This window comes from Oratosquilla oratoria, chromosome 44 (assembly GCF_046742065.1).
Source record: "Oratosquilla oratoria isolate Oo_2021 chromosome 44, ASM4674206v1, whole genome shotgun sequence".
Taxonomy (NCBI): domain Eukaryota; kingdom Metazoa; phylum Arthropoda; class Malacostraca; order Stomatopoda; family Squillidae; genus Oratosquilla; species Oratosquilla oratoria.
Genome location: NC_134820.1, coordinates 18,289,198 through 18,312,228, shown reverse-complemented (window position 1 = coordinate 18,312,228; position 23,031 = coordinate 18,289,198). Strand labels below are relative to the sequence as shown.

The 23,031-nt window shown below is 39.3% G+C and overlaps 5 protein-coding genes and 1 pseudogene across 5 annotated transcripts in view; 1 reads left to right on the top strand and 5 right to left on the bottom strand.

Moving 5' to 3' along the window:
- The window catches only part of LOC143022399 (sodium/hydrogen exchanger 9B2-like), a 607,113-nt gene that overhangs the window by 202,649 nt on the left and 381,433 nt on the right, over nucleotides 1-23,031 (bottom strand). The window lies entirely within an intron of this gene.
- Nucleotides 3,774-4,149, bottom strand: LOC143022176 (cuticle protein 21-like). The gene has a single exon (XM_076180279.1). It carries the CDS (start codon nucleotides 4,071-4,073, stop codon nucleotides 3,774-3,776), a length of 300 nt encoding a protein of 99 aa, XP_076036394.1. The 5' UTR covers nucleotides 4,074-4,149.
- LOC143022341 (cuticle protein 21-like) lies at nucleotides 7,250-7,889 on the bottom strand. Its single transcript, XM_076180490.1, has 3 exons — nucleotides 7,878-7,889; nucleotides 7,629-7,730; nucleotides 7,250-7,519 (listed from the first exon to the last, which is right to left on the bottom strand). Exons 1-3 carry the CDS (start codon nucleotides 7,887-7,889, stop codon nucleotides 7,250-7,252), a joined length of 384 nt encoding a protein of 127 aa, XP_076036605.1.
- Nucleotides 13,906-14,490, bottom strand: LOC143022340 (cuticle protein 21-like). The gene is made up of 3 exons (XM_076180489.1): nucleotides 14,479-14,490; nucleotides 14,239-14,343; nucleotides 13,906-14,154 (listed from the first exon to the last, which is right to left on the bottom strand). Exons 1-3 carry the CDS (start codon nucleotides 14,488-14,490, stop codon nucleotides 13,906-13,908), a joined length of 366 nt encoding a protein of 121 aa, XP_076036604.1.
- LOC143022339 (cuticle protein 21-like) lies at nucleotides 17,416-18,011 on the top strand. The gene is made up of 3 exons (XM_076180488.1): nucleotides 17,416-17,427; nucleotides 17,535-17,639; nucleotides 17,763-18,011. The coding sequence occupies exons 1-3, from the start codon at nucleotides 17,416-17,418 to the stop codon at nucleotides 18,009-18,011; spliced, it is 366 nt and encodes a 121-aa protein (XP_076036603.1).
- LOC143022338 (cuticle protein 21-like) lies at nucleotides 22,080-22,719 on the bottom strand (annotated as a pseudogene).

Genomic DNA, 23,031 nt, shown 5'->3' with positions numbered 1-23,031 from the left:
GTCTTCTACAACCCTTTTTGCTTGATCCTAGCACTCACTACCCTTCCATTTCCTTCCATCCTCCTTGTTTCATACACCTTGTGACTCCCTCCTTGAAAAATCCCCATTCCTCATCCACTCCTAGTTCTACTCTATCCTTCAACTCCCTCCCACTCTTCTCTCAGCTTCTTGTAATCCTTCTCCTTATCTCATCTAAGTAGTTTACTATAAGCACCTTCTTACCTTTTCCCCCTTTCCTCTTTCTCCATCTATCCTCCACTCTGAAGTTATCTTCCCCCCCAAAAATATCTGATATTCTTCACTCTCTCCCTTAAGAACACGTACATCCAAAACTCTCTCTACTACTCTCCTGGTTACAACTACATAGTCCATTAAAGCCCTATCTACAACCCTTCCATCTACCACCTTCTCCCATGTGTACTTATGCCTGACTTTCTTACCAAGCACAGTTTGATATCATCAATTCTCTAGACACACCTCCATCCACTCTTCGTACTTCCCAACCACTCCGTTTATTGTTCGTTTTCTACCCTAGCATTGAGATCTCCCAATACCACTACTTTGACATTTCTCCAAAACGCTCTATCCACTCATATAAATTAAAACAAAATAAAATAAATTGAAATAAGACAAAATTGAATAGAATAAGATCAAATAAAATATAGTAAAACAAAATAGAGCTAAATAAAATATAGATTAAAATTAAACGATATAGAAATGAAATATATAAGAATAGTGAAAATACTATCATAAACAGATATTTGATATCAAAATGGACTATTCTAGACAATTTTTTTTCCCTATTATTTAAGAGAACATTATAGATAAACTTATTAACATGAGGAATAACATTAGTATTACTCGTACATTGTATTTTTTTAATGTTCTACTTTTTTATTTTACCCTGCTTTGAGGTCCCTTGCTTCCCTTTAGTCATTATCAACAGTGAAATAATCTATCGCATCGGATGTTACTTCAATAGTGCATTTTTTTTTTATCAAAATTGCAATTTCGAGGGAATTAAAGATGGAACCATGATGTTTTAGAACACTACTGGTAGTCCGAGACAGACGGGAAGCCTACCAATATTCATCTCCAGTTCAAATTAGATAAATAAATTGTATTCAAGAGTTAAAGAGTGCACTTTGGTAGAGAGTAACCAAAACAATGAAAGAGTGTGGAAAATATTTACCTATCGACACACCAACAGGTTTCTTCCTATTATAAGGGAATATAAAAAATTTGGTATAAAGCATCTCTCCAGAACTGCTCAGTTTATCTGAAGCTGTGTGTGTAAGAAATGCATGGAAACAGAGTTAGATATATTATAGTGTTTATGTTGCTCACAAGTTCCCACAGAACGATTTTCTTTGTACAAATGTTCAATATAATTACATCCTAACATTTTTAATCGCTGCAAATGCCATTTAATTGTTACCATGGTGAAGATGAAATTAAAGACAAGTAAGAATTATACAAAATTGTCCAAGGAAATATATAAATACTTTAGTCTACAAAGTCCTCTTAAACGAAAAATCAAAATTAGAACAATAAAAGCCAAAAGCCGTTTTATTTACCTACTTCGTATTGCCAGACGTCATGCTTTATTGCATTATGAATCTCATGTTATCAAGTATGTTCTCTACAAGCTGAATAAGGGTTGATTCACACTATCGGTCCGGTCGCGCTCCACTCCCGCTACGCTCTCGGTCCGGTCCAATATTGTCTTATTAATTTCAATGGAAGCATTCACACTGGCGCTCTCGCTCCAGTCTCGCTCCGGTCACGGTTCCGTCAAAAGATATTTTTACTGGAGCGAGACTGGACCGTGAGCGCCAGTGTGAACTCAGTTGCCACGGTCCTGCTCCACTCCAGTCGAGATTCAGCCTTCATATAAGCAAGTAGTGTTACCCTCTGTCCTACCAAACCATGGATAATCCAAAGGAAACACCACAATGGGATCATGAGAAAGTTAGAAAAATTATAAAAATACATTTTCTTTTTATTTATCACTGATACAATGACAATGCGTACAGCGAGGATATTCATAAGCACCAACTGAATACAATATAACCTACAAAACTTACTTTAATTTTGTGGATTTAGATGAAATGCTAATAGAATTAGTCAAAAGGTAAACCAGAGCTGTATGACCTGACTTCGCTGCACTACAGTGATAATGTTTGCATACTTATCATATTGCCAAGGTACCGAGAGAAAAAAATACACATTATTAACCGAAGAAAGAAATTCCATATGGATAATAACCTATTATCCACTGCGGAAATGCATCTCCTTAGCTCACTCAACAAATATTCCTACACAAGTTTGTTTGTCTACTTATATTTTATCATTTTGCCAAGGCATTGAACCAGCTGGGGAGCTGAAATAATCTTTCAGTGTTTCTCTCGCGCCAAAAGCCTCCTTTGTAGCATTTCCCCCTCTTCCTCTCATTGGACGTACTGTGTTTGATGGAGGCATGACAACAGTATCTGGTAATGCAACAGCATTTGGGTGTATCAGATTGTGAAGTATGCATGTTGTTGTAATGATTGCATTAGCGTTAGAAGGCATAGCTTTAAGTTTCCTTAAATATATTCTGAAGGTTTGCACTAGAATACCAAATGTGCACTCAACTATCCTCCTGGCTCTAGATAATCTATAATTAAAAATCCTCTTCTCTATCTTATGTTCAGTCTGTGAACCTGGGTAGGGCCTCATCAAATTTCTCTTCAGCGGGAAAGCCTCATCTCCCACTATAACGTATGGTGCAAGCACATCAGTGCCAGGAAGTGCAGCATCTTCTTGTACATTTCAAGTCATCCTCAATTTTGGATAGTATTTTCTCAAATGTTCCTTTGTTCATTCTGAAATAGCTGTGGAATTTACTCTCATAATCAATAAGACGAGGATACAGAGTATGAAATTCTCCTTCAGTTTTCCTATCTTGCAACATAGGATGAACCCACAATCTCTTTCTTTTTCTATTTTGTTTTCCTTCTTCTTCTTCTTCATCAAGTGCAATAGCGAATATTGCCAACTCGGCGTCAGAAAAGTCACACTTCCTTCGTAACTGATGGTAAGACTTCTACTGGTATCGAGGGAGGGGCGATGACGGGGTACGTGTGAATGCCTCAGAACCGAGAGCAGACCGAGAGTGGAGCGCGACCGGACCGATAGTGTGAATCAACCCTAATACTCTCGCCTCTGTATAAATTTGGTTATTTTACCCACTGGATCATTATATTGTTTATTGCTGTTTATTAATGTCTCTTACTTCACTCGCTTCTTTTTATACAAAGGAATACAAATGAGATGCAAAGAAACAGCTTTATTGGTCCTAATTGTGCTGTTTGCGAATTGAATGGTATAAACAATGGAAACTTAAGGACCATTGGCTTTTTAGTGCATGAGCTAATGATGGTGAGATATAATCATCAATTGTATTTGAACTTACAACTTGAATAGGCAGTTTGTTCCAAATCGAATGCGGTTAAATAAATGATTCATTAATGTTTGATCTCTTTTATATCCCTTATTCGTGACAAATTTTATTTTCATACTCATTATTTCGGCCATAATTCTGTTTCAATATCAGATTTTTTTTATCTATCGGTATGGTTGCATTTGTAGATTAATATTGTTTAAGGGAGTTCATTAAAAAATGATCGACCAGATATTCTTTTATTACTTCATCAATAAGTTATGTCACTGATACGCATACATTTAATCTGCATAATGATCTTTAGTTGCATATGCTAATTAGTGCGGAGTTAGGCGTATGTTGGACGAGGGGTCGTGTATGAAGGACGATGGGTCGTGTAGGTGGGTTCGGGGTACCGAGCCTCTCCCTCGTAGTTGACCTGAGCCACGAAGCCAGAGTCTCCGTTGACGGTGTAGTCGACCCTCCTGAGGCGACCGTCGGGCTGGAGGACGTAGTAGGCTCCTTGGGTGTCGTAGCCATTACGAGATTCCTGGTGACCGAAGTCGTTACCGGAGTATTCGTCCTTCACCTCCCAGTTAAAGTCGTATTGCGCTGGGCCCTGAAACAAATCACATTTAAAGGCTCCCATGTGAATCCAATTAGATCTTTAAATGATTGTAATCATAAATCATCCACATGGTACTCTGAAAGACGGGAGATGTGCTCACCGAAGGAGCAGGTGCAGCTTGTCCATAGACGGGAGTTGGAGGGCTGTAGGAAGGAATGCTGTCGCAAGTGGCCACGACGGCCAAAGTGGCGAGAAGGGCAACCTGATTGAGAAGGGATCAGTGTTAGCCCATGAAATTATTATAATGATAAGCACCCTTTGATTATAACAACACAAATAGCAACGAATATCTTCGATTATTGTTTTGGTATTAAGTCCTGAACTTGCACATGAATACTCTAAACGTACCTTGAGAGCCATGTTAATGATGGAGGAGGAACTGATGCAGACCAACGCTCATGCCGCCTTATATACGCTCGTCACCAACCCAGTTGGTGACGTAAATGATGGGCGTGTCCTCTTAGTGCTTTCTGAACGGGTCTCTCTGCACGGCCCTCGGGGCCTTAGCAAGCAAGGTTATTAAAGAAATGAACAATATCAGTGTAGTGGACAGAACCATTTTAGGCTACCATGTACTTTCCAGGGGTTCGAAGGCCGTGTCAGGAGTGACCAGCTCGAAATACCAGAAGACCCGGCCACGACCTACGTCACCAATTAGGTTGATGTCACGCATATACAAATCAGCACGAGCGTTGGTCTACATTTGTTTCTCCTTCATCATTAGCATGTCTCTAGAAGTACGTTTAGAATTTTCGTCTGCAGGTTCAGGACGATGCCAAAAGCATGTTCAACGATAATCATCGTTATTTGTGTTCTTATAATCAAAGGGTGCTCATAATTATAATCATTTCTTGGGCCAACACTGATCCCTTCTCAACCAGGTTTCCTTTCTTGCCGCTCTGGCCGTCGTAGGCACTTGAGACAGTATTCCTTCCTACAACACTCCAACTCCAGTTTACGGACAAGCTGCACCTTCTCATTCTGTGAGTAGATCTCTCTTCTTCCAGAATATCAAGTTACAATTATCTGAAGATCTAATCTGATTGACATATTCGCCTTGGATTTTTATCTATTCATTTGTTTGTTTATCTATTTTTGCAGGATCCAGCGGAGTACGACTTTAACTGGGAGGTGAACGACTTCGATCATCAGTAACCCCATAATGTTTACAACACCCAAGGAGCCTACTACGTTCTCCAATCTGTCGGTCGCTTGAGGAGGGTCTGTGAGTGTTCAGTGGGTAATGAACCCCTCGAGACGGTTTTCTCGTCTATATTGGGGTGTTCAATACACTCCGTAGATCTTCATCGATCTACGTTTATCTACTGACTGCCTCCCCCTTTCTCGCTTATGCTTGGCACCAATGAAAATATTGTCAAAGCATTTCTGATGGTGGTTGGCAGCCTTACAATTATTCTTAATTAAATCTAATAACATGGAAGTTAGTCATTCATATGGTATAAAATTTACATTATCAGGATGTGTAGATGTTTCTTGTGATTTTATCTTTATCCGTATTAATTTAGATACGGAATATAACGTGTATGTAGGAAAAGGTGTTGTTTGGAATCCGATTATCTCACGGTTTCATCACGTGAAGGAAGAGCCTAGGGGCGTGTATGTTCGTGTGTTGCAATGTAGTTTTCCATGGGGGATGTTGCAATATGTGAGGCTATAGGGTCGACTACACCGTCAACGGAGACTCCAGTTTCGTCGCTCAGGTCAACTACGAGGGAGAGGCTCGCTACCCCGAGTCCACGTACACTACCCATCGTCCTTCATACAGGTCTCCTCGTCCAGCATACGCTTAAGTATTCATTGATCAGTATGTCTAATAGCAGACATTTAAGTATATTAGGTGTAAGCATTTCAGACATAATTTATTGAGCCATAAATAAAAGGTCTGGAGATTAAAGATCCCAGTTTTAATTAATTTCTAAGAAATACTTAATATCAATTTACAAGAAATGAATTAAAGAAAAATTGCTGGGATTTCTCATAGATACGTTTACACATGTACTAATGGAACAAATTATGTTTCATATACTTTCAAAAGTATGTGAAAAAGTATATAGGAGACTACAACTTTGGCCCTGGATTCATTTATACATGATATAGGTATGAATAGGAATATTGACAAAAACCATAACTGGTAACGCTCAACTTCCCAGAATATTTTCTAAGAAGGGCCGATTTCCCCCGTTTCAAAATTGGCGTCCCAATTTGTATGTAAGGATCTACAATTTCAAGTCCTTTTCTATCGGGTGCCACTTTTCCTTTGATGCTGGCCGCCAATAGATTTTATTAATCTCTGGGGAAATCCTACGTGGTGATGAATGGGCTATAACCTATGTCAGTTAGCCTCTTTTTTTTTTTTTTACTCTTTTTTTTCTCATCCTCTCTACATCAAGTAACTTTTTCCATCCTTATTGCACCCCTTTCGATGAATCTGACACGGAATAAAATAGATTCTTCTTTTACTGGATTTTGTACTCCAATAATTTGTTACTTGTTCAAACTCGTTTTTTATCATTTCTAAATGATCAAATTTTGGGCCGAAGTCCCAGAGACCCTACATAGGAGCAAATTTTATCGAGTCAAAGTAATGACCAATACCATTATTGTTTAGAGAAAGAATGACACCCCGATTTTTCTCTATCGACATTGGTAACATTTCCGAGTCTCGAATATCTATAATATGCAGAAATAAGGTAGTTGCCTGCTTCATGTAGGTGAGTGTCGGCGAGGTGAGAGGATGATGTTATTTATCACCAGTTACATGCAGGGTTGGGCTATGCATTATTCAAAACTGGGAAATGTATTCTATAGCTTTACCCTTATATTGCACTTAAGACGAAGAGATGAACCATATAGCAAAATGGAGTGTAAGGATGGAATACAAATAAAAATAATCATGTAGATAGGTTTCTGAGATATATAATGATGAAATACTTCAGTAAATATGTAAATCATCAGAATAAACACATTTATCACTGTTTAAGTGTTTCAACTTTTCTATTTTGAAATGGTTGCCTTCTTTGAACAAACATTTCATTTTGTGAATTAATGTTGTATGGGGGTTGTTCATTAAAAAAATTGGTTATTATATTTTCTTTAATTACTGCATCAATAAATTATGTCAGTGTTATGCATACATTTAATCTGCATAATGACTGGATAAGGCAATCAGTGCTGACTTAGGCGTATGTTGGACGAGGGGTCGTGTATGAAGGACGATGGGTCGTGTAGGTGGGTTCGGGGTAGCGAGCCTCTCCCTCGTAGTCGACCTGAGCCACGAAGCCAGAGTCTCCGTTGACGGTGTAGTCGACCCTCCTGAGGCGACCGTCGGGTTGGAGGACGTAGTAGGCTCCTTGGGTGTCGTAGCCATTACGAGATTCCTGGTGACCGAAGTCGTTACCGGAGTATTCGTCCTTCACGTCCCAGTTAAAGTCGTATTGCGCTGGGCCCTGAAACAAATCACATTTAAAGGCTCCTATGCGAATCCAATTAGATCTTCAAATGATTGTAATCTTAAATCATCCACATGGTATTATGGAAAAAGAGAGATGTGCTCACCGAAGGAGCAGGTGCAGCTTGTCCATAGACGGGAGTTGGAGGGTTGTAGGAAGGAATGCTGTCGCAAGTGGCCACGACGGCCAAAGTGGCAAGAAGGGCAACCTGGTTGAGAAGGGGTCAGTGTTAGCCTAAGAAATGATTATAATGGTAAGTACCCTTTGGAAAAAAACTTCACAAATAGCGACGATTATTGTACATCATGGTTTTGGTATCAAATCCTGAACTTGCACACGAATACTTAAGCCGCACCTTAAGAACCATGTTAATGATGGAGGAGGAACTGATGCAGACCGATGCTCGTGCCGACTTATATACGCGTGACATCAACCCAGTTGGTGACGTAAATGGTGGGTGTGTCTTCTAGCTTTTAGAATGGGTCTCTCTTCGCACGGCCCTCGGAGCCTTAGCAAGCAAGGTCATTTAAGACATGAACGATATCAGTGTAGTGAACAGAACCCTTTTAGGCTTCTATGTACTTTCCAGGGGTTCGAAGGCAATGTCAAGAGTGACCAGTTCGAAAGATCCATCCACGACCTACGCCACCAACTAGGTGTCACGTGTATACAAGTCGGCACGAACATTCCTCTGCATTTGTTTTCCCTTCATCATTGACAATGCTCTCCAGGTACGTTTAGAGTATTCGTGTACAAGCTCAGCACTTAATGCATAAAGCATGATAAACAAAAACCATCGCTATTTGTGTTGTAAACAAATGTTGCTTATCATTATAATAATTACTTGGGTAACACTGATCTCTCCTCAAGCAGGTTGCCCTTCTCGCTACTCTGGCCGTCGTGGTCACTTGCGACAGCATTCCTTCTTACAACCCTCCAATTTCCGTCTACGGACAAGCTGCACCTGCTCATTTGGTGAGCAGATCTCTCATCTTCAAGAATACCATGTGGATAATTTATGGTTAAAATCATTTGAAGATCTAATTGGATTTGCCTAGGACCTCTTAATGTGATTTGTTGCAGAGCCCACGCAGTACGACTTTGACCGGAAGGTGAAGGAGGAGTACTCCGGTGACGACTTTGGTCACCAGGAATCTCGTAATGGCTACGACACCCAAGGAGCCTACTACGTCCTCCAACCCGACGGTCGCCTCAGGAGGGCCGACTACACCGTCAATGGAGACTCTGGCTTCGTAGCTCAGGTCAACTACGAGGGAGAGGCTCGCTACCCCAAACCCACCTACACGACCCCTCGTCCAGTATACTCCCAAGTCACTACCAATTATTCATTCCGACTCACGTATGATTATTAGCTATATGCATAACAGTAAGTTCATTAATCGAACCAGAAATAAAAAGAAAGATCAACAACTTTTGTTTTAGTTAGGTTATTATGTAAGAATTGTCAACAGTTCCGGATCAATAAGACAATAATAAAAGAAAAATAGGTGTTCATTCTTTATGCAAATACAGAAACCATTGTAAACACGGTACAATATATAGTTGAAATACTTTGAAATAAAAGAGTCTCTGAATATATATATATATATATATATATATATATATATATATATATATGTGTGTGTGTGTGTGTGTGTGTGTGTGTGTGTGTGTGTGTGTGTGTGTGTGTGTGTGTGTGTGTGTGTGTGTGTGTGTGTGTCCTTCCCGTATCTTCATACGTGGTTCAGCCTATGCAGTTTTAAGGTTTACCTATACGTAGTGACAATCAGCATCTTCCTCTAACCTCTTGAACTTGGTAACTACCTGATGTCTGCAGTCTGTACATGAGAAAATCTGAAACGTCTCGAAATACCCTTGCTCAATAAGTAATGAGAAAGTGTCAGGCGAAACATCAAATATGATTTGATCAAAATACTACATCATGGTGAAGTACACATACATATATTCTATAAAATGACTAACTGGCAACTTTCTATGTGTGTAGGTCTGAGTGCAGCGGTGAGCGTGCTGGAGCCAGTCTAATTCGGTTTGCCGATCTGTGAACATTTGTCAAGATGCAGGGAAACATGGAGCAACGTTACGCCATCAAAGAAAATCAGACAAGAAGCTTATGGAATGTTAAAGGAGGCCTATGGGGATGAACAGATGAGCCAAGCAAGTTTCTATCGGTGGTTTAACAGATTTTCTGAAGGAAATGAACAGGTTGAGGATGAACCCAGTTCTGGAGCACCGAAAAGTGCACGCAAGGAGGAAAACATTGAGGAAGTGCAAAGGTTAGTGATGCAAGACCGTCGAATATCTGTGAGGATGATATCTGAAGCTGTTGGTATTAGTATTTATGAATACCATGTGGATGATTTATGATTACAATCATTTGATGATCTAAAGTGCTTCGCATAGGAGCCTTTAAATGTGATTTGTTGCAGAGCCCAGCGCAGTACGACTTTAACTGGGAGGTGAAGGGCGAGTACTCCGGTAACGACTTCGGTCACCAGAAATCTCGTAATGGCTACGACACCCAAGGAGCGAAAGCTGTCAAGAGCAATCAAGAGTTTTTATACTAACAGTAGAGCCAGTGTTAGATTTAGAAATGGATAGAGTTAGTGGTTTGAGGTAAAGGTGGGATGTGTCATGTCACTATGGAAGTACAATTTCTAAATGGATAGGGTGGTGCGAGAGGTAAATGCAAAAGTAATGGGACAGGGATTAGAGAGGGTTGAAGAAAATGGAAAAAAAAATATGAGATAATCCAATTGCTTGCTAACGACACTGCCCTTGTAGCAGGATCAGAGTAGGGATTAAGGTAGTGACAGATTTTGGGAAGGTGCGTGAAAAGAAGAAAGTTAAAGATAATGCGTTGAGATGTACACGGGGAGAGGATGACAGCAAATTGGAAGTATTAAGGGAGAAAGACTAGAGGAAGTGGATAGCCCTAAATATTTGGGGGCGAATGTGGCGGGAAACGGAGGAATGGAGGTGGAGGTAGAATGTTGATTGAGAGGAGCAAGTAAATGCATTTTGGGATTAAAAAGTGTAATGAGAAATAGATATTTGGAAATGGATACTAAGAGGAGATTGTATGAAGGAGTGATTGTGCCAATAGCACTGTATGGGGCAGAAACATGGGACATAAGAAAGAGTTGGGAGATAAGGTTGATGAAAAAGTATCGGGATGGTTTGGACACATGGAAAGAATGAGTGAAGAAAGATTAGTAAAAGAGGTGTGGAAGGCAGAGGTGGAAGGAGTGAACATGATGAGGCGACTAAGGATGAGATGGATGGGGTATTGGGAAAGAGGGGAATGTCTGTTGAAGAAGGGAGTAAACAGAAGATAAATGTAAGTGGAGAATTGTTGTGTGTAGATGATGCTGTGATGCATGGAAAAGAGTGGGTGGGAGATGGGGGAGGGTTTAGGGACTATGTGTTAATGATATTTTGATGCAGCCCGAAGGGATTTTCTCCCCATCCTCTCTTTTTCTGCATGAGGGAACGGAGAGGGGGGGGTCGCTAATTAAATGAACTGGCCTTGCTGTGGATGTGGTGTGTCTTTCTGCAATGCTTCTGAACCAGGGCAGTGGACGAGATGCAGGGACGACGTGTTATCCAGAAGCCAAAATATGAGGGAGGAAGGGAGGGAGGGAGGGAGAGAGGGAGGGAGGGAGGGAGGGAGGGAGAGAGGGCGGGATGGTGTGAATTGGTGTGGAATATGGGGGGATGAAATGGAAGAGAAAGGATTTATACCTTTGACTTTGGCTACCTCTTTTGTAAGAAAAAAAAAAAAAAAAGGTATATGTGTTTTGTTTTTGTTTTGCTTGTCTTTTGTTTTGTTATATCTATTTATATTCTATTCTGTTGTATTTGTGTATCAATCAGAGTTGACAGATAGCGTTCAATGGCGAATACTAAGATGGTCTGGGAATTTGGAAAGAATGGCCCTTCATCAAAAAAAAAAAAAAAGAAAAAAAAACAGCTCTAATAGAATGGACAATAAATGGGTGTTGAATGGCTTCGGGATGGGCAAAGGGTGAGTGGGTGCTTGCTTTGGCTGGCCACACCCTTAATAAAAGGGTGAAAAAAATATGGTTGTATTTGAGAGAAATACTGAGATCAGATCAAATTCTCAAGGAAATATTTACTCCACTTCCCGTCCGTTCTTCTTTTGGCCTTTCTCACTTGCGGTTTGCTTCCACAATCTTTACTTTGTACTTCTGTTAAGCTTCCTAATTTTTTCCTTTATAACCATTACCATCTGCTACTCGTTTCTATGTCTATAATCATATAATATATATTATATATATGCAGAAAGATCACTAAAAACAACACGTGATCAACAAATTTTGCTGGTAACCACTAAGGAAATCGGAAGAAAACAGTAATTTCCAAGCGCTTTCGTGTATTCCCCTGAAGATGTGAAGTACACGAAAGCGCATGGGATATACTGTTTTCTTCCGATTTTTTTAGTGGTTACCAGCAAAATATATATATATATATATATATATATTATATATATATATATATATATATATATATATGGGAGAGAGGGAGGATCTAGGAAGAGGGGAAGAGAGAGAATTTATTATGGAGTGTAGACATCTTTCTATCTGCTAGAGAGATAGAGGGGTGGGTGAGCGAGGGAGAGAGATAAAAGAGGGAGGTGACAGTATTGTGGCTACTCACTCGGTCCCACGATATCCTAGCTGATGCTTACCAATTCTTCCATCAGAATCTGCAACTTGTGGTCTTTTCGAACAAGGTTTACTTGCATCCGGTAACACACTGCCTGGAAGCATACGTGACAATGCGGTTGAACCTTTAAGTGATGATCCAACAGGGACACATGTAACACTGGTGTATTATTCATGATATACCTGAAGCAAAAATACTTAAAATATATGCTTCTAAATACGCCTTTAATATTCACAAAGTATGATGCGTGTACACTTCAACCATAAGTTTATATTGACGTTTTCTTTCATTATATCATTCCCAAACAAATATTTATTTATCACACCTGCGTGTAAATAGAAATTGATATTCAACATAGTCTGTGCAAAGTATGAAATAAACAAATAAGAATCAGACAAGAAATAATGGTTTCAAACTGTCAGGAAATATATTCAATTTGGAAGTGGATAGATACAACTTTGTCAATGGAATAAACTTCCTGCAGAGGCAGTGCAATTCGAAGCTTTAAGATTCATTTAGATAAACACCTAAGCAAGATGCTATAATGACTGCCATTTTATATTATTTGTTTATTTGTTTCTTATTGTCTTTATTATTATTGTTTGATATTCATGTATTATTAGTTATGCCATTTTATCATTTACTATTTACCTGTTTGTTTATTTAGCTATACCTATGCATTTATTTATTTTATCTATTATCTAATAATAATTTTATTTATCACTGTTATAATTTTTTCGCATCCGACCTAGTTATAGACCAAAAGGTCTCCTGTCGGCATACTCCCCCTTTGTAATCCAATGCAAGAACCAAAAGTCTTGAGTAAGAGCACTTGCAGATGGCCCATTTAGTGACGTCACTTGCTGGCGTCTTGTTTTCCTTTCTTTTACAATAGTGTACTTTTACGTGTATGTCAAAGATGGACGCTTGCTACCGGGAGACGTGGATTTCGGACACGGGTGATGCCACCGTTTGTCGTGCAGGGTATGGACAGGTCCCAATGGACAGTTCCCAAGTGGACATTTGCATAGTGGATAGTGCTCAGCGGACAGGTCCCCAGCGGACAGGTCCCCAGCGGACAGTTGCCTAGCGAACAGTTGACTAGCGTACAGTTAGTCACAAGACAGTTGCTTGATGGACAGTTAGTTTCCGGACAGTTGCTTGATGGACAGTTGGTTAACGGACAGTTGCTTAGTAGACATTTGCTTAGCAGACAGTTCATCAGCGGACAGTTAATTAATGTTTTTTGATCAGCAGGTTAGGTTTAGTTTGGTTGGTTGTTGGGTAATTATCCATCTCTACTTTTGTGGAGAAACTGTCCGGCGAGTGAATATCCTTTGTACTGTGGAGTTTTCCTTACAGAACACTTTCTGTGGCGGAGTCATGCGACGAGATCAAGGCGCTAACAACACGATCGGTCACTGGAACTTAGCTTGATATTTCAAGTTTCCCTTGTCTATTCATAAGGTTTTATCAGTAAATTGTACAAAGATTAAACAACTATTTATCTTCTGGATTTGTATTAGGGACAGCTCTAGTTGGTAGTTTTTCCATGATAACCTAAGTAAAACAAAGGTTGTTGATCTCCTTTTTATTTTTTGGTTCAATAAATTACCGCACTACTGTGCACATACCTAATATTCATATACATTACGGATTGAATAATCAGTAATGATTTAGGCGTATCCTGAACGAGGGGTCGTGTAGGTGGGTTCGGGGTAGCGGGCTTCTCCTTCGTAGTTGACCTGAGCCACGAAGCCAGAGTCTCCGTTGACGGTGTAGTCGACCCTCCTGAGGCGACCGTCGGGCTGGAGGACAAAGTACGAGCCCTGGGAGTCGTAACCGTCACGGGAATCCTGGTGACCGAAGTCGTTGCCGGAGTACTCGTCCTTCACGTTCCAGTCAAAGTTGTACTGTGCTGGACCCTGCAAGTAGCGCAACACAAGTGTGTTATACTATCAATAACCTGCCCATTTCGTATCACTGACGGAGAAGTATCATTTTCTTACCGAAGGAGCAGGTGCAGCGGGTTGACGATAGGTTGGGGCTGGAGGGTTGTAGGACGGAGGGGTGTCGCAAGTGGCCACGACAGCCAGAGCGGCGAGGAGAACAACCTGGTTGGGGAAGAAGTGGCATTAGTTAGAGGATTTAGTTATTAAAGCAAACACCCTTAGATCAGGACGACAGTGACGGTTTCTGTCGATAAAGGTTGTGGTGGTCAAGTTTGTCTGACAGGATGTGATTCGCACCTTGATGACCATGTTGGTGTTGGAGGAGGAACTGATACAGACCGAGCCTAGTGAGGGTTTATATACATATCACGCCAATGCAGCTTGTGACGTAACGTGTGGGCGGACCTTCTGGTCGTTTCGAAATACTTCTCTTCATACATCCTTCGGAAAGAAAAAGGAATATAGTTTAGAACTGTGAAGATGTTGGTATTGAAGTTCTGAACAGTTCACAGCATGGGTTCTCAGTCTAGGGTTCTTGAACTAACAGAGATATTTGTTGCCAAGGAAATAACTAGGATTTCATTCCTGTACATCAAATATTATTGTAAACTGCTTGTAATGGTAATGTCTTTGCTTATCTATGTTGTTATTTAAACTTTTTCATATTATACATTGCAGTACCAGTATATAGTGAAAGAGTCTTTATATATTACCATTCTCTATTCGTTGTCAGATGAATGGAGGTACGGGCTTTGTAACTCTCGGGGGTGGGAGACTTTAATGCAGAAATGGGTTGGTAACCCCTGTTCTAGAGTTTTTGGTAGTCCTCTGATTTGATTTTGTATTGGAATTTTTCTCAGTACGGTATCAAGGAGTCCATATATGGAAACAAACTCTCGACAGGGAGCAATGAAAAAATAATCCAGGATATTGATAAGAAACTAGTATAATGATACTATCTTAAGATTTTAACGATTCCCATGTGGCACTTTTGAATGTATCATAAAGTTTAAAACTCGGGGTCAGTGATCAAAGAACTCTTTTACTAACAAGTTTATCATATCTTCACGATACAGTCAAGAATAATTTCATACCATCAAGTACATCAATCAATCAGGTGCTTTTTTATGTTTCATAGTTAATATTTCTGTATTCCACTTCTGATTCCCTAATTGAGAAAATTGAAAACATATCAATCATTCCAGAAGATGACTGATATGGAACTAAAAGATTATCACTTATTAGCTCTTACATTTTTGTGAGGTAGAATGCTTGTATATTTGTTTCATTTCTAGTTATCCGAGTTATCCTGGTTTATCATTTTTTTATGTATTTGTATCTTCATATTAATGGATTATATTATCTCGAAGAAATGAATGTCTCCAAGTATCAGTCGTGATGAAATTCTTTGTGCCAAGAGATTGTGCCTTTGCCTTTTGAAATCCTTCTAGTTAATTTACATTTTAGTTTATTGTGTCATTTGTCTTTCATCTGCAATTTACTCTATAGGCGTACTGATTTAAGGTCAGTGAAAAAAAAAATCAGCTTCAAATTCCGTTTTCACATATCACATTTCTGTTGTGTATTTCATCCGATGTCACTCTGTAGACAATCTTGGAGTCTCTCCTATTTAATTCCGACATTTCCTGGATTGATTTTGTATTCCTATTAAAATATATATTTCTAATTCAGATCTCCATAAGAAGAATAATGAAAGAACTTGTCCTATAAACATAAGACATTAAGCGTCGGAAGTGATATCTCTTGCTGTCCTCACAATCACACTCGGAATGAGCTCAATAACCCCATTCTACCTCTGTCGATCTGAATGTTATGCAAGTGCAGTTTCCTTTCACTTCTGAAAGGGAAGGTGCATCCATCATATATCTAATGCAAAAAAAGAAAAGAAAATACCCGTGAGTGTAGGTCATTCATTTCTCTACGACGTTCATCCTCAACATATAGTCCACGGCGGACCCCCTAGAGAGGTACGAGGTCTCAGTAGGACCATAAACCTAAAACTTGTGGGATTCAGTGGATCCCTGATGATTGTCAAGTGTAAAATGGATCTATAATAGGTTAAAAAATAGCAATACATATAAATCGTCAGTTCCTCCACATTTGGAATATGCTGTTTCCGTATGGTCACCGAATCTCATTTAAAGACATTGACAGACTGGAAAAAGGAAAACGGCGAGCCACAAAAATTATTCCAAATATCAAAAATAAATCATACGAAAATCGACTAAAACATATGAATCTGTTTTCCCTAAAAAAAGTGTAGACTTAGAGGTGACTTGATACAGGTCTTTAAGATTCTAAAGGGAATTGACAACATCAAAAGTGACAAAACTTTCACATTGAATGAGAATCAGACAAGAAACAATGGTCTCAAACTGTCCGGAAATAGATTCAATTTGGAAGTGGGTAGAAACAACTTTGCCAACCGTGTAGTTAATGAATGGAATAAACTTCCTGCACAGGTAGTGCAATTTAGTTCAGTTCGAAGCTTTAAGAATCATTTAGATAAACACCTAAGTAAGATGCTGTAATGATTTTAGTTTTATATTATTATTTTTTTTGTTTTGTTATATTTTGTCTGATTTTGATTTATTATTAGTTGTATGTCAATTTATTATTATTTACTATTTACCTGTTTATTATTTAACTATACCTATGCATTTATGCATTTTATTTGTTATTTACATTATTATAGTTTTTATTATTGATATTTTTTTTTTTCGCATCCGACCTAGATATGGATCAAAAGGTCTCCTGTCGGTATGCTCCGCCTTTGTAATCCTTTGTAATGTGAAAACGGGTCGAGAACCTCTGCTCTCGGGTTGAAGTTCCATTGGCAAATCCATGATCCAGTGTTAACCTCCACCAGTTCAAAGCCGGTATACTCTCTAAATAAGTACATCATAATGTCATTCTGTGGAGTCGTATTGTACCACTGCCTTATGAGCTACTTTTTTTTTAGGATTCTAATGGTAGAGCCCCACGAAGTACGTAAGAGAACATTTGAAACCAATATGGCCATATTATCTATCATCTTACTCTTTCACTCCAATTTTCATAGAGGTTGTTAAGGTTGCGAGGAACGTTTAAACAAGGTCGTGCGTGAAACTGTGGACGACCCGCCTACCTGTTACGTCACCAGTAAGGCTGGTGTCACGTGTATATAAACCGACATGAACGTCAGTCTGCATCAGTTCTTCCTCCTTCTCCAGCATGGCTCTCAAGGTGAGTCTTCTCGACTGCAAATCAGATTTCAATTGTGACAAGATTCATTGGCACTGACTGCCAGTTTTTTTTTTTCTTTTAACTAATGCACCTTCTTCCTCAACCAGGTTGTTCTCCTCGCCGCTCTGGCTGTCGTGGCCACTTGCGATACCCCTCCGTCCTACAACCCTCCAGCTCCAACCTATCGTCAACCCGCTGCACCTGCTCCAACGGTAAGAAAATTCTTCTTCCTCATTACTGATACCAGATGCGTAGCTTGTTGATATTATACATGCCTTTGATGTTAAGCCGAATAATCTTGTCTTATCACCACACTTGTGTTGCGCTACTTGCAGGGTCCAGCACAGTACAACTTTGACTGGAACGTGAAGGACGAGAACTCCGGCAACGACTTTGGTCACCAGGATTCCCGTGACGGTTACGATGCCCAGGGCTCATACTTCGTCCTCCAGCCCGACGGTCGCCTCAGAAGGGTCGACTACACCGTCAACGGAGACTCTGGCTTCGTGGCTCAGGTCAACTACGAAGGAGAAGCCCGCTACCCCGAACCCACCTACACGACCCCTCGTTCAGGATATGCCTAAGTCGGCACTGCTTAGTGTACCCATTCAGAAATGGTCATATGTTCGTGGTGCATGTATATTAGTGTTGTAATTTATTGAATCACAAATATAAAAAATATCACTGTAAATTTCTGTTTTTGATAAGCTCGTTTATAAATATTTTTTCAATGGGACCTTCCAGTATATCCATTGCAGTGATAGGCAATGTTAATTGAATTCAACTTGTTTACAAGAATAGATCAGAAAGCTTATACAGACAAATGGAGGAAATAGTGAGTCAGTTAAAAAATGAAAATTTCACACGTAATGAACACAAATTTGAAAAGAAAGACAAGTGGCACACTTATTTTTCATATTGAAAAAATCTTGACATAAAGTGTAAGTCAGCACTATTCAAGAAAGTGCAATTATTGAACAGTTTGGAAAATCACAAACTACCACAACCTGGACATTTAGATGGAGAAACTGGCGAACATCTGCTTTAAAGAGGAAAAGTACTATACAGGTACAACTCCGTAAGGGCACAAGTCCATAAGGTTCGAGAATTAAAGTTTCAGGGGTTATAGTAACATTTCTACGGACCACAATCATGCAGCTTTTTTTTATGATCATAAACATTCTCCACTCTCATCAATTTTAACTAAGACTATCCCCTCCGTTCATTTACCTTCAGCAGAAGTAGGAAAACAGTCACACAAACAAGATTGTAGTAGATGGAGCTGTAAAGTCTGGGGTATTTTAGAAGTCTCTTATCTATGAAGACTCGGTTTGCAAGTGACCAGTGTCAAGGTTACCTAAAGAATGAAAAATGGTAGTCTCTCCTCTCAGTTAACGATGGGGATAGTTCACTACCTTTCGAGGTGTCTCAAATTTTGTTCCATAGGCAGAATGTAGACATCAGGTAGTTACCAAGTTCATGAGTTCAGAGGAGGGTACTTGTCACCACATATAGTTAGCCCTTACCCCTGCATGGGGTGAACCACGTATTAAGATACGGGAGGCACAACGGTAAATACAATTTCTTCCTGTCTACCCTGTCATAAGTCATTTTCAAATCCATAAAGGCCCAGAAACCATCTTTTAATTTTCCTAAAGCTTTCTCACATACCTGCCTTACCACAAAAATCTGACCCACGCAACCCCTATCTCTCGTAAACCCAAACTGTTCCTCACCAATTAATCCCTTTATTCCTCTTCTAATCATCTCAATCAAAAGCCTTCCATAAGGCTTCCCAATTACACTCAACAGATGCCTCTAAGACTACTGCACCCACAGTTTTCCCCTTTTCCCTTGTAAAGCGCATCTAAACATTTACTCCTCCAGTCCTCCGGCACACTACCCTCTTTTAATAAAGATTAAACAACCTCACTAGCCAGTCCACCATCACTGTACCTTTCTTTTTTAGACACTCCGCATACCACCGATCCAATCCATGTACCTTACCTGCTTTCATTGTTTTAACAACTGCTTTCACCTCCTCTTTCCTTATTTCTCCTCCATTTTCCTCATTCATCACTCATTTTCATGGCTCTTCCCATTGCAACTACCTTTCCCTCCCTATCCTCCTTTACATTTAACAACTTAAAAAACTTTGCCCATCTCCTTCTTACTGCAGTCTTCCATTATAATTTCTCCATCAGTATATTTTACTTTTTCTTCTCTACTTGATTCACCATCCCTTTTTCTCTTAATTTCCTTACAAAACATCTTTATTAATTTCAAAATTTTCTGTCATACTCTTACCCTTTTTCACACCTGCTCTCCCTTTTGCCTCCTTTATTTTATAATTTACTTCTCTTTTCTTTGTACCTCTCATACGATTCTCTAGTCCTGTTGTGCAACCAAACTGTGAATGCTCGTTTCTTTTCTTCTACAACCTTCTTTGCTTGATCTCAGCACTCACTACCCTTCTATTTACTCCCATCCTCCTTGTTTCATACACCTTGTGACTCCCTCCTTGAAACATCCCCATTCCTCATCCACTCCTAGTTCTACTCTATCCTTCAACTCCCGCCCACTCTTCTCTCAGCTTCTTCTTGTAATCCTTCTCCTTTTATCATTTAAGTAGTTTACTAAAAGCACCTCCTTATCTTCTGCCTCTTTCCTCTTTCTCCATCTTTCCTTCTCTCTGAAGTTATCTTCCACCAAAAAAAAAGAAAGAAAAAAAAAATCTGATATTCTTCACTCTCTCCCTTAAGAACACGTACATCCAAAACTCTCTCTACTACTCTCCTGGTTACAACTACATAGTCCATTAAAGCCCTATCTACCACCTTCTCCCATGTGTACTTATGCCTGACTTTCTTACTAAACACTGTTTGCTATCATCAATTATCTAGACACACCTCCAACTCTCCACACTTCCCAACCACTCCGTTTATTGTTCGTTTTCTACCCTAGCATTGAGATCTCCCAATACCACTACTTTGACATTTCTCCAAAACGCTCTATCCACTCATATAAATTAAAACAAAATAAAATAAATTGAAATAAGATAAATTTGGATAGAATAAGACCAAATAAAATGCAGTAAAATAAAGCTAAATAAAATATAGATTAAAATTAAATGATATAGAATGAAATAAAATAAACTAGCATAGTGAAAAACAATACTTCTATAAACAGATAATCGATATCAAAATGGAATATTCTAGACAATTAAAGTTTCCCCTATTATTTAAGAGAACGTTATAGATAAACATACTAATAAGAGGAGTAGCATTAGTATTACTCGCATCTTATGATTTCTGAATGTTCTACTTTATCATTTTTGCCCTGCTTTGAGGTCCCTTGCTTCCCTTTAGTCATTATCAACAGTGAAATAATCTATCGCATCGGATGTTACTTCAATAGTGCATTTTTTTTTTATCAAAATTGCAATTTCGAGGGAATTAAAGATGGAACCATGATGTTTTAGAACACTACTGGTAGTCCGAGACAGACGGGAAGCCTACCAATATTCATCTCCAGTTCAAATTAGATAAATAAATTGTATTCAAGAGTTAAAGATTGCACTTTGGTAGAGAGTAACCAAAACAATGAGTGTGGACAATATTTACCTATCGACACACCAATAGGTTTCTTCCTATTATAAGGGAATATAAATTTTTTTGTATAAAGCATCTCTTCAGAATTGCTCAGTTTATCTGAAGCTGTGTGTGTAAGAAATGCATGGAAACAGTTAGATAAATTTTAGTGGTTATGTTGCTCACAAGTTCCCACACAACGATTTTCTTTGTACAAATGTTCAATATAATTACATCCTAACATTTTTAATCGCAGCAAATGCCATTTAATTGTTACCATGGTGAAGATAAAATTAAAGGCAAGAACTATACAAAATTGTCCAAGGAAATATATAAATACTTTAGTCTACAAAGCCCTCTTAAACGAAAAATCAAAATTAGAACAATAAAAGACAAAAGCTGTTTTATTTACCTACTTCGTATTGCCAGACGTCATGCTTTATTGCATTATGAATCTCATGTTATCAAGTATGTTCTCTACAAGCTGAATAATACTCTCGCCTCTGTATAAATTTGGTTGTTTTACCCACTGGATCATTATATTGTTCATTGCTATGTTTATTAATGTCTCTTACTTCACTCGCTTCGTTTTATACAAAGAAAATGCAAAGAAACAGCTTTATTGGTCCTAATTGTGCTGTTTGCGAATTGAATGGGATAAATAATGAAAACTTTTAAGGACCATTGACTTTTTAGTGCATGAGCTAATGATGGTGAGATATAATCATCAATTGTTTTTGAACTTACAACTTGAATAGGCAGTTTGTTCCAAATCGAATGCGGTTAAATAAATGATTCATTAATGTTTGATCTCTTTTGTATCCATTATTCGTGACAATTTTTAATTTCATACTCATTATTTCGGCCATAACTCTGTTTCAATATCATATTTTTTTATCAATTGGTATGGTTGAATTTGTATATTATTATTGTTTAAGGGAGTTCATTAAAAAATTATCGACCAGATATTCTTTTATTACTTCATCAATAAGTTATGTCACTGATACGCATTCATTTAATCTACATATTGATCTTTAGTTGCATATGCTAATCAGAGCGGAGTTAGGCGTATGTTGGACGAGGGGTCGTATATGAAGGACTAGGAGTCGTGTAGGTGGGTTCGGGGTAGCGAGCCTCTCCCTCGGAAGTCGACCTGAGCCACGAAACCAGAGTCTCCGTTGACGGTGTAGTCGACCCTCCTGAGGCGACCGTCGGGTTGGAGGACGTAGTAGGCTCCTTGGGTGTCGTAGCCATTACGAGATTCCTGGTGACCGAAGTCGTTACCGGAGTATTCGTCCTTTACGTCCCAGTTAAAGTCGTATTGCGCTGGGCCCTGAAACAAATTACATTTAAAGGTTCCCATGCGAATCCAATTATATCTTTAAATGACTGTAATCATAAATCATCCACATGGTACTCTGAAAGAAGAGAGATGTGCTCACCGAAGGAGCAGGTGCAGCTTGTCCATAGACGGGAGTTGGAGGGTTGTAGGAAGGAATGCTGTCGCAAGTGGCCACGACGGCCAAAGTGGCGAGAAGGGCAACCTGATTGAGAAGGGATCAGTGTTAGCCCATGAAATGATTATAATGATACGCATCCTTTGATTATAACAACACAAATGGCGACGAATATCGTCGATTATTGTTTTGGTATTAAGTCCTGAACTTGCACACGAATACTCTAGACGTACCATGAGAGCCATGTTAATGATGGAGGAGGAACTGATGCAGACCAACGCTCATGCCGCCTTATATACGCTCGTCACCAACCCAGTTGGTGACGTAAATGATGGGCGTGTCCTCTTAGTGCTTTCTGAACGGGTCTCTCTGCACGGCCCTCGGGGCCTTAGCAAGCAAGGTTATTAAAGAAATGAACAATATCAGTGTAGTGGACAGAACCATTTTAGGCTACCATGTACTTTCCAGGGGTTCGAAGGCCGTGTCAGGAGTGACCAGCTCAAAATGCCAGAAGACCCGGCCACGACCTACGTCACCTACTAGGTTGATGTCACGCA

Excerpts from the sequence above, each read along its gene's own strand:
- LOC143022176 (XM_076180279.1), bottom strand. The coding sequence starts at position 4,073 with ATGGGAGCCTTTAAATGTGATTTGTTTCAGGGCCCAGCGCAATACGAC.
- LOC143022341 (XM_076180490.1), bottom strand. Across the intron at positions 7,520-7,628 it reads AAGCTGCACCTGCTCCTTCG|GGCCCAGCGCAATACGACTT; the intron begins GTGAGCACATCT and ends GATTTGTTTCAG.
- LOC143022340 (XM_076180489.1), bottom strand. Across the intron at positions 14,155-14,238 it reads CCGCTGCACCTGCTCCTTCG|GGTCCAGCACAGTACAACTT; the intron begins GTAAGAAAATGA and ends CGCTACTTGCAG.
- LOC143022339 (XM_076180488.1), top strand. Across the intron at positions 17,640-17,762 it reads CCGCTGCACCTGCTCCAACG|GGTCCAGCACAGTACAACTT; the intron begins GTAAGAAAATTC and ends CGCTACTTGCAG.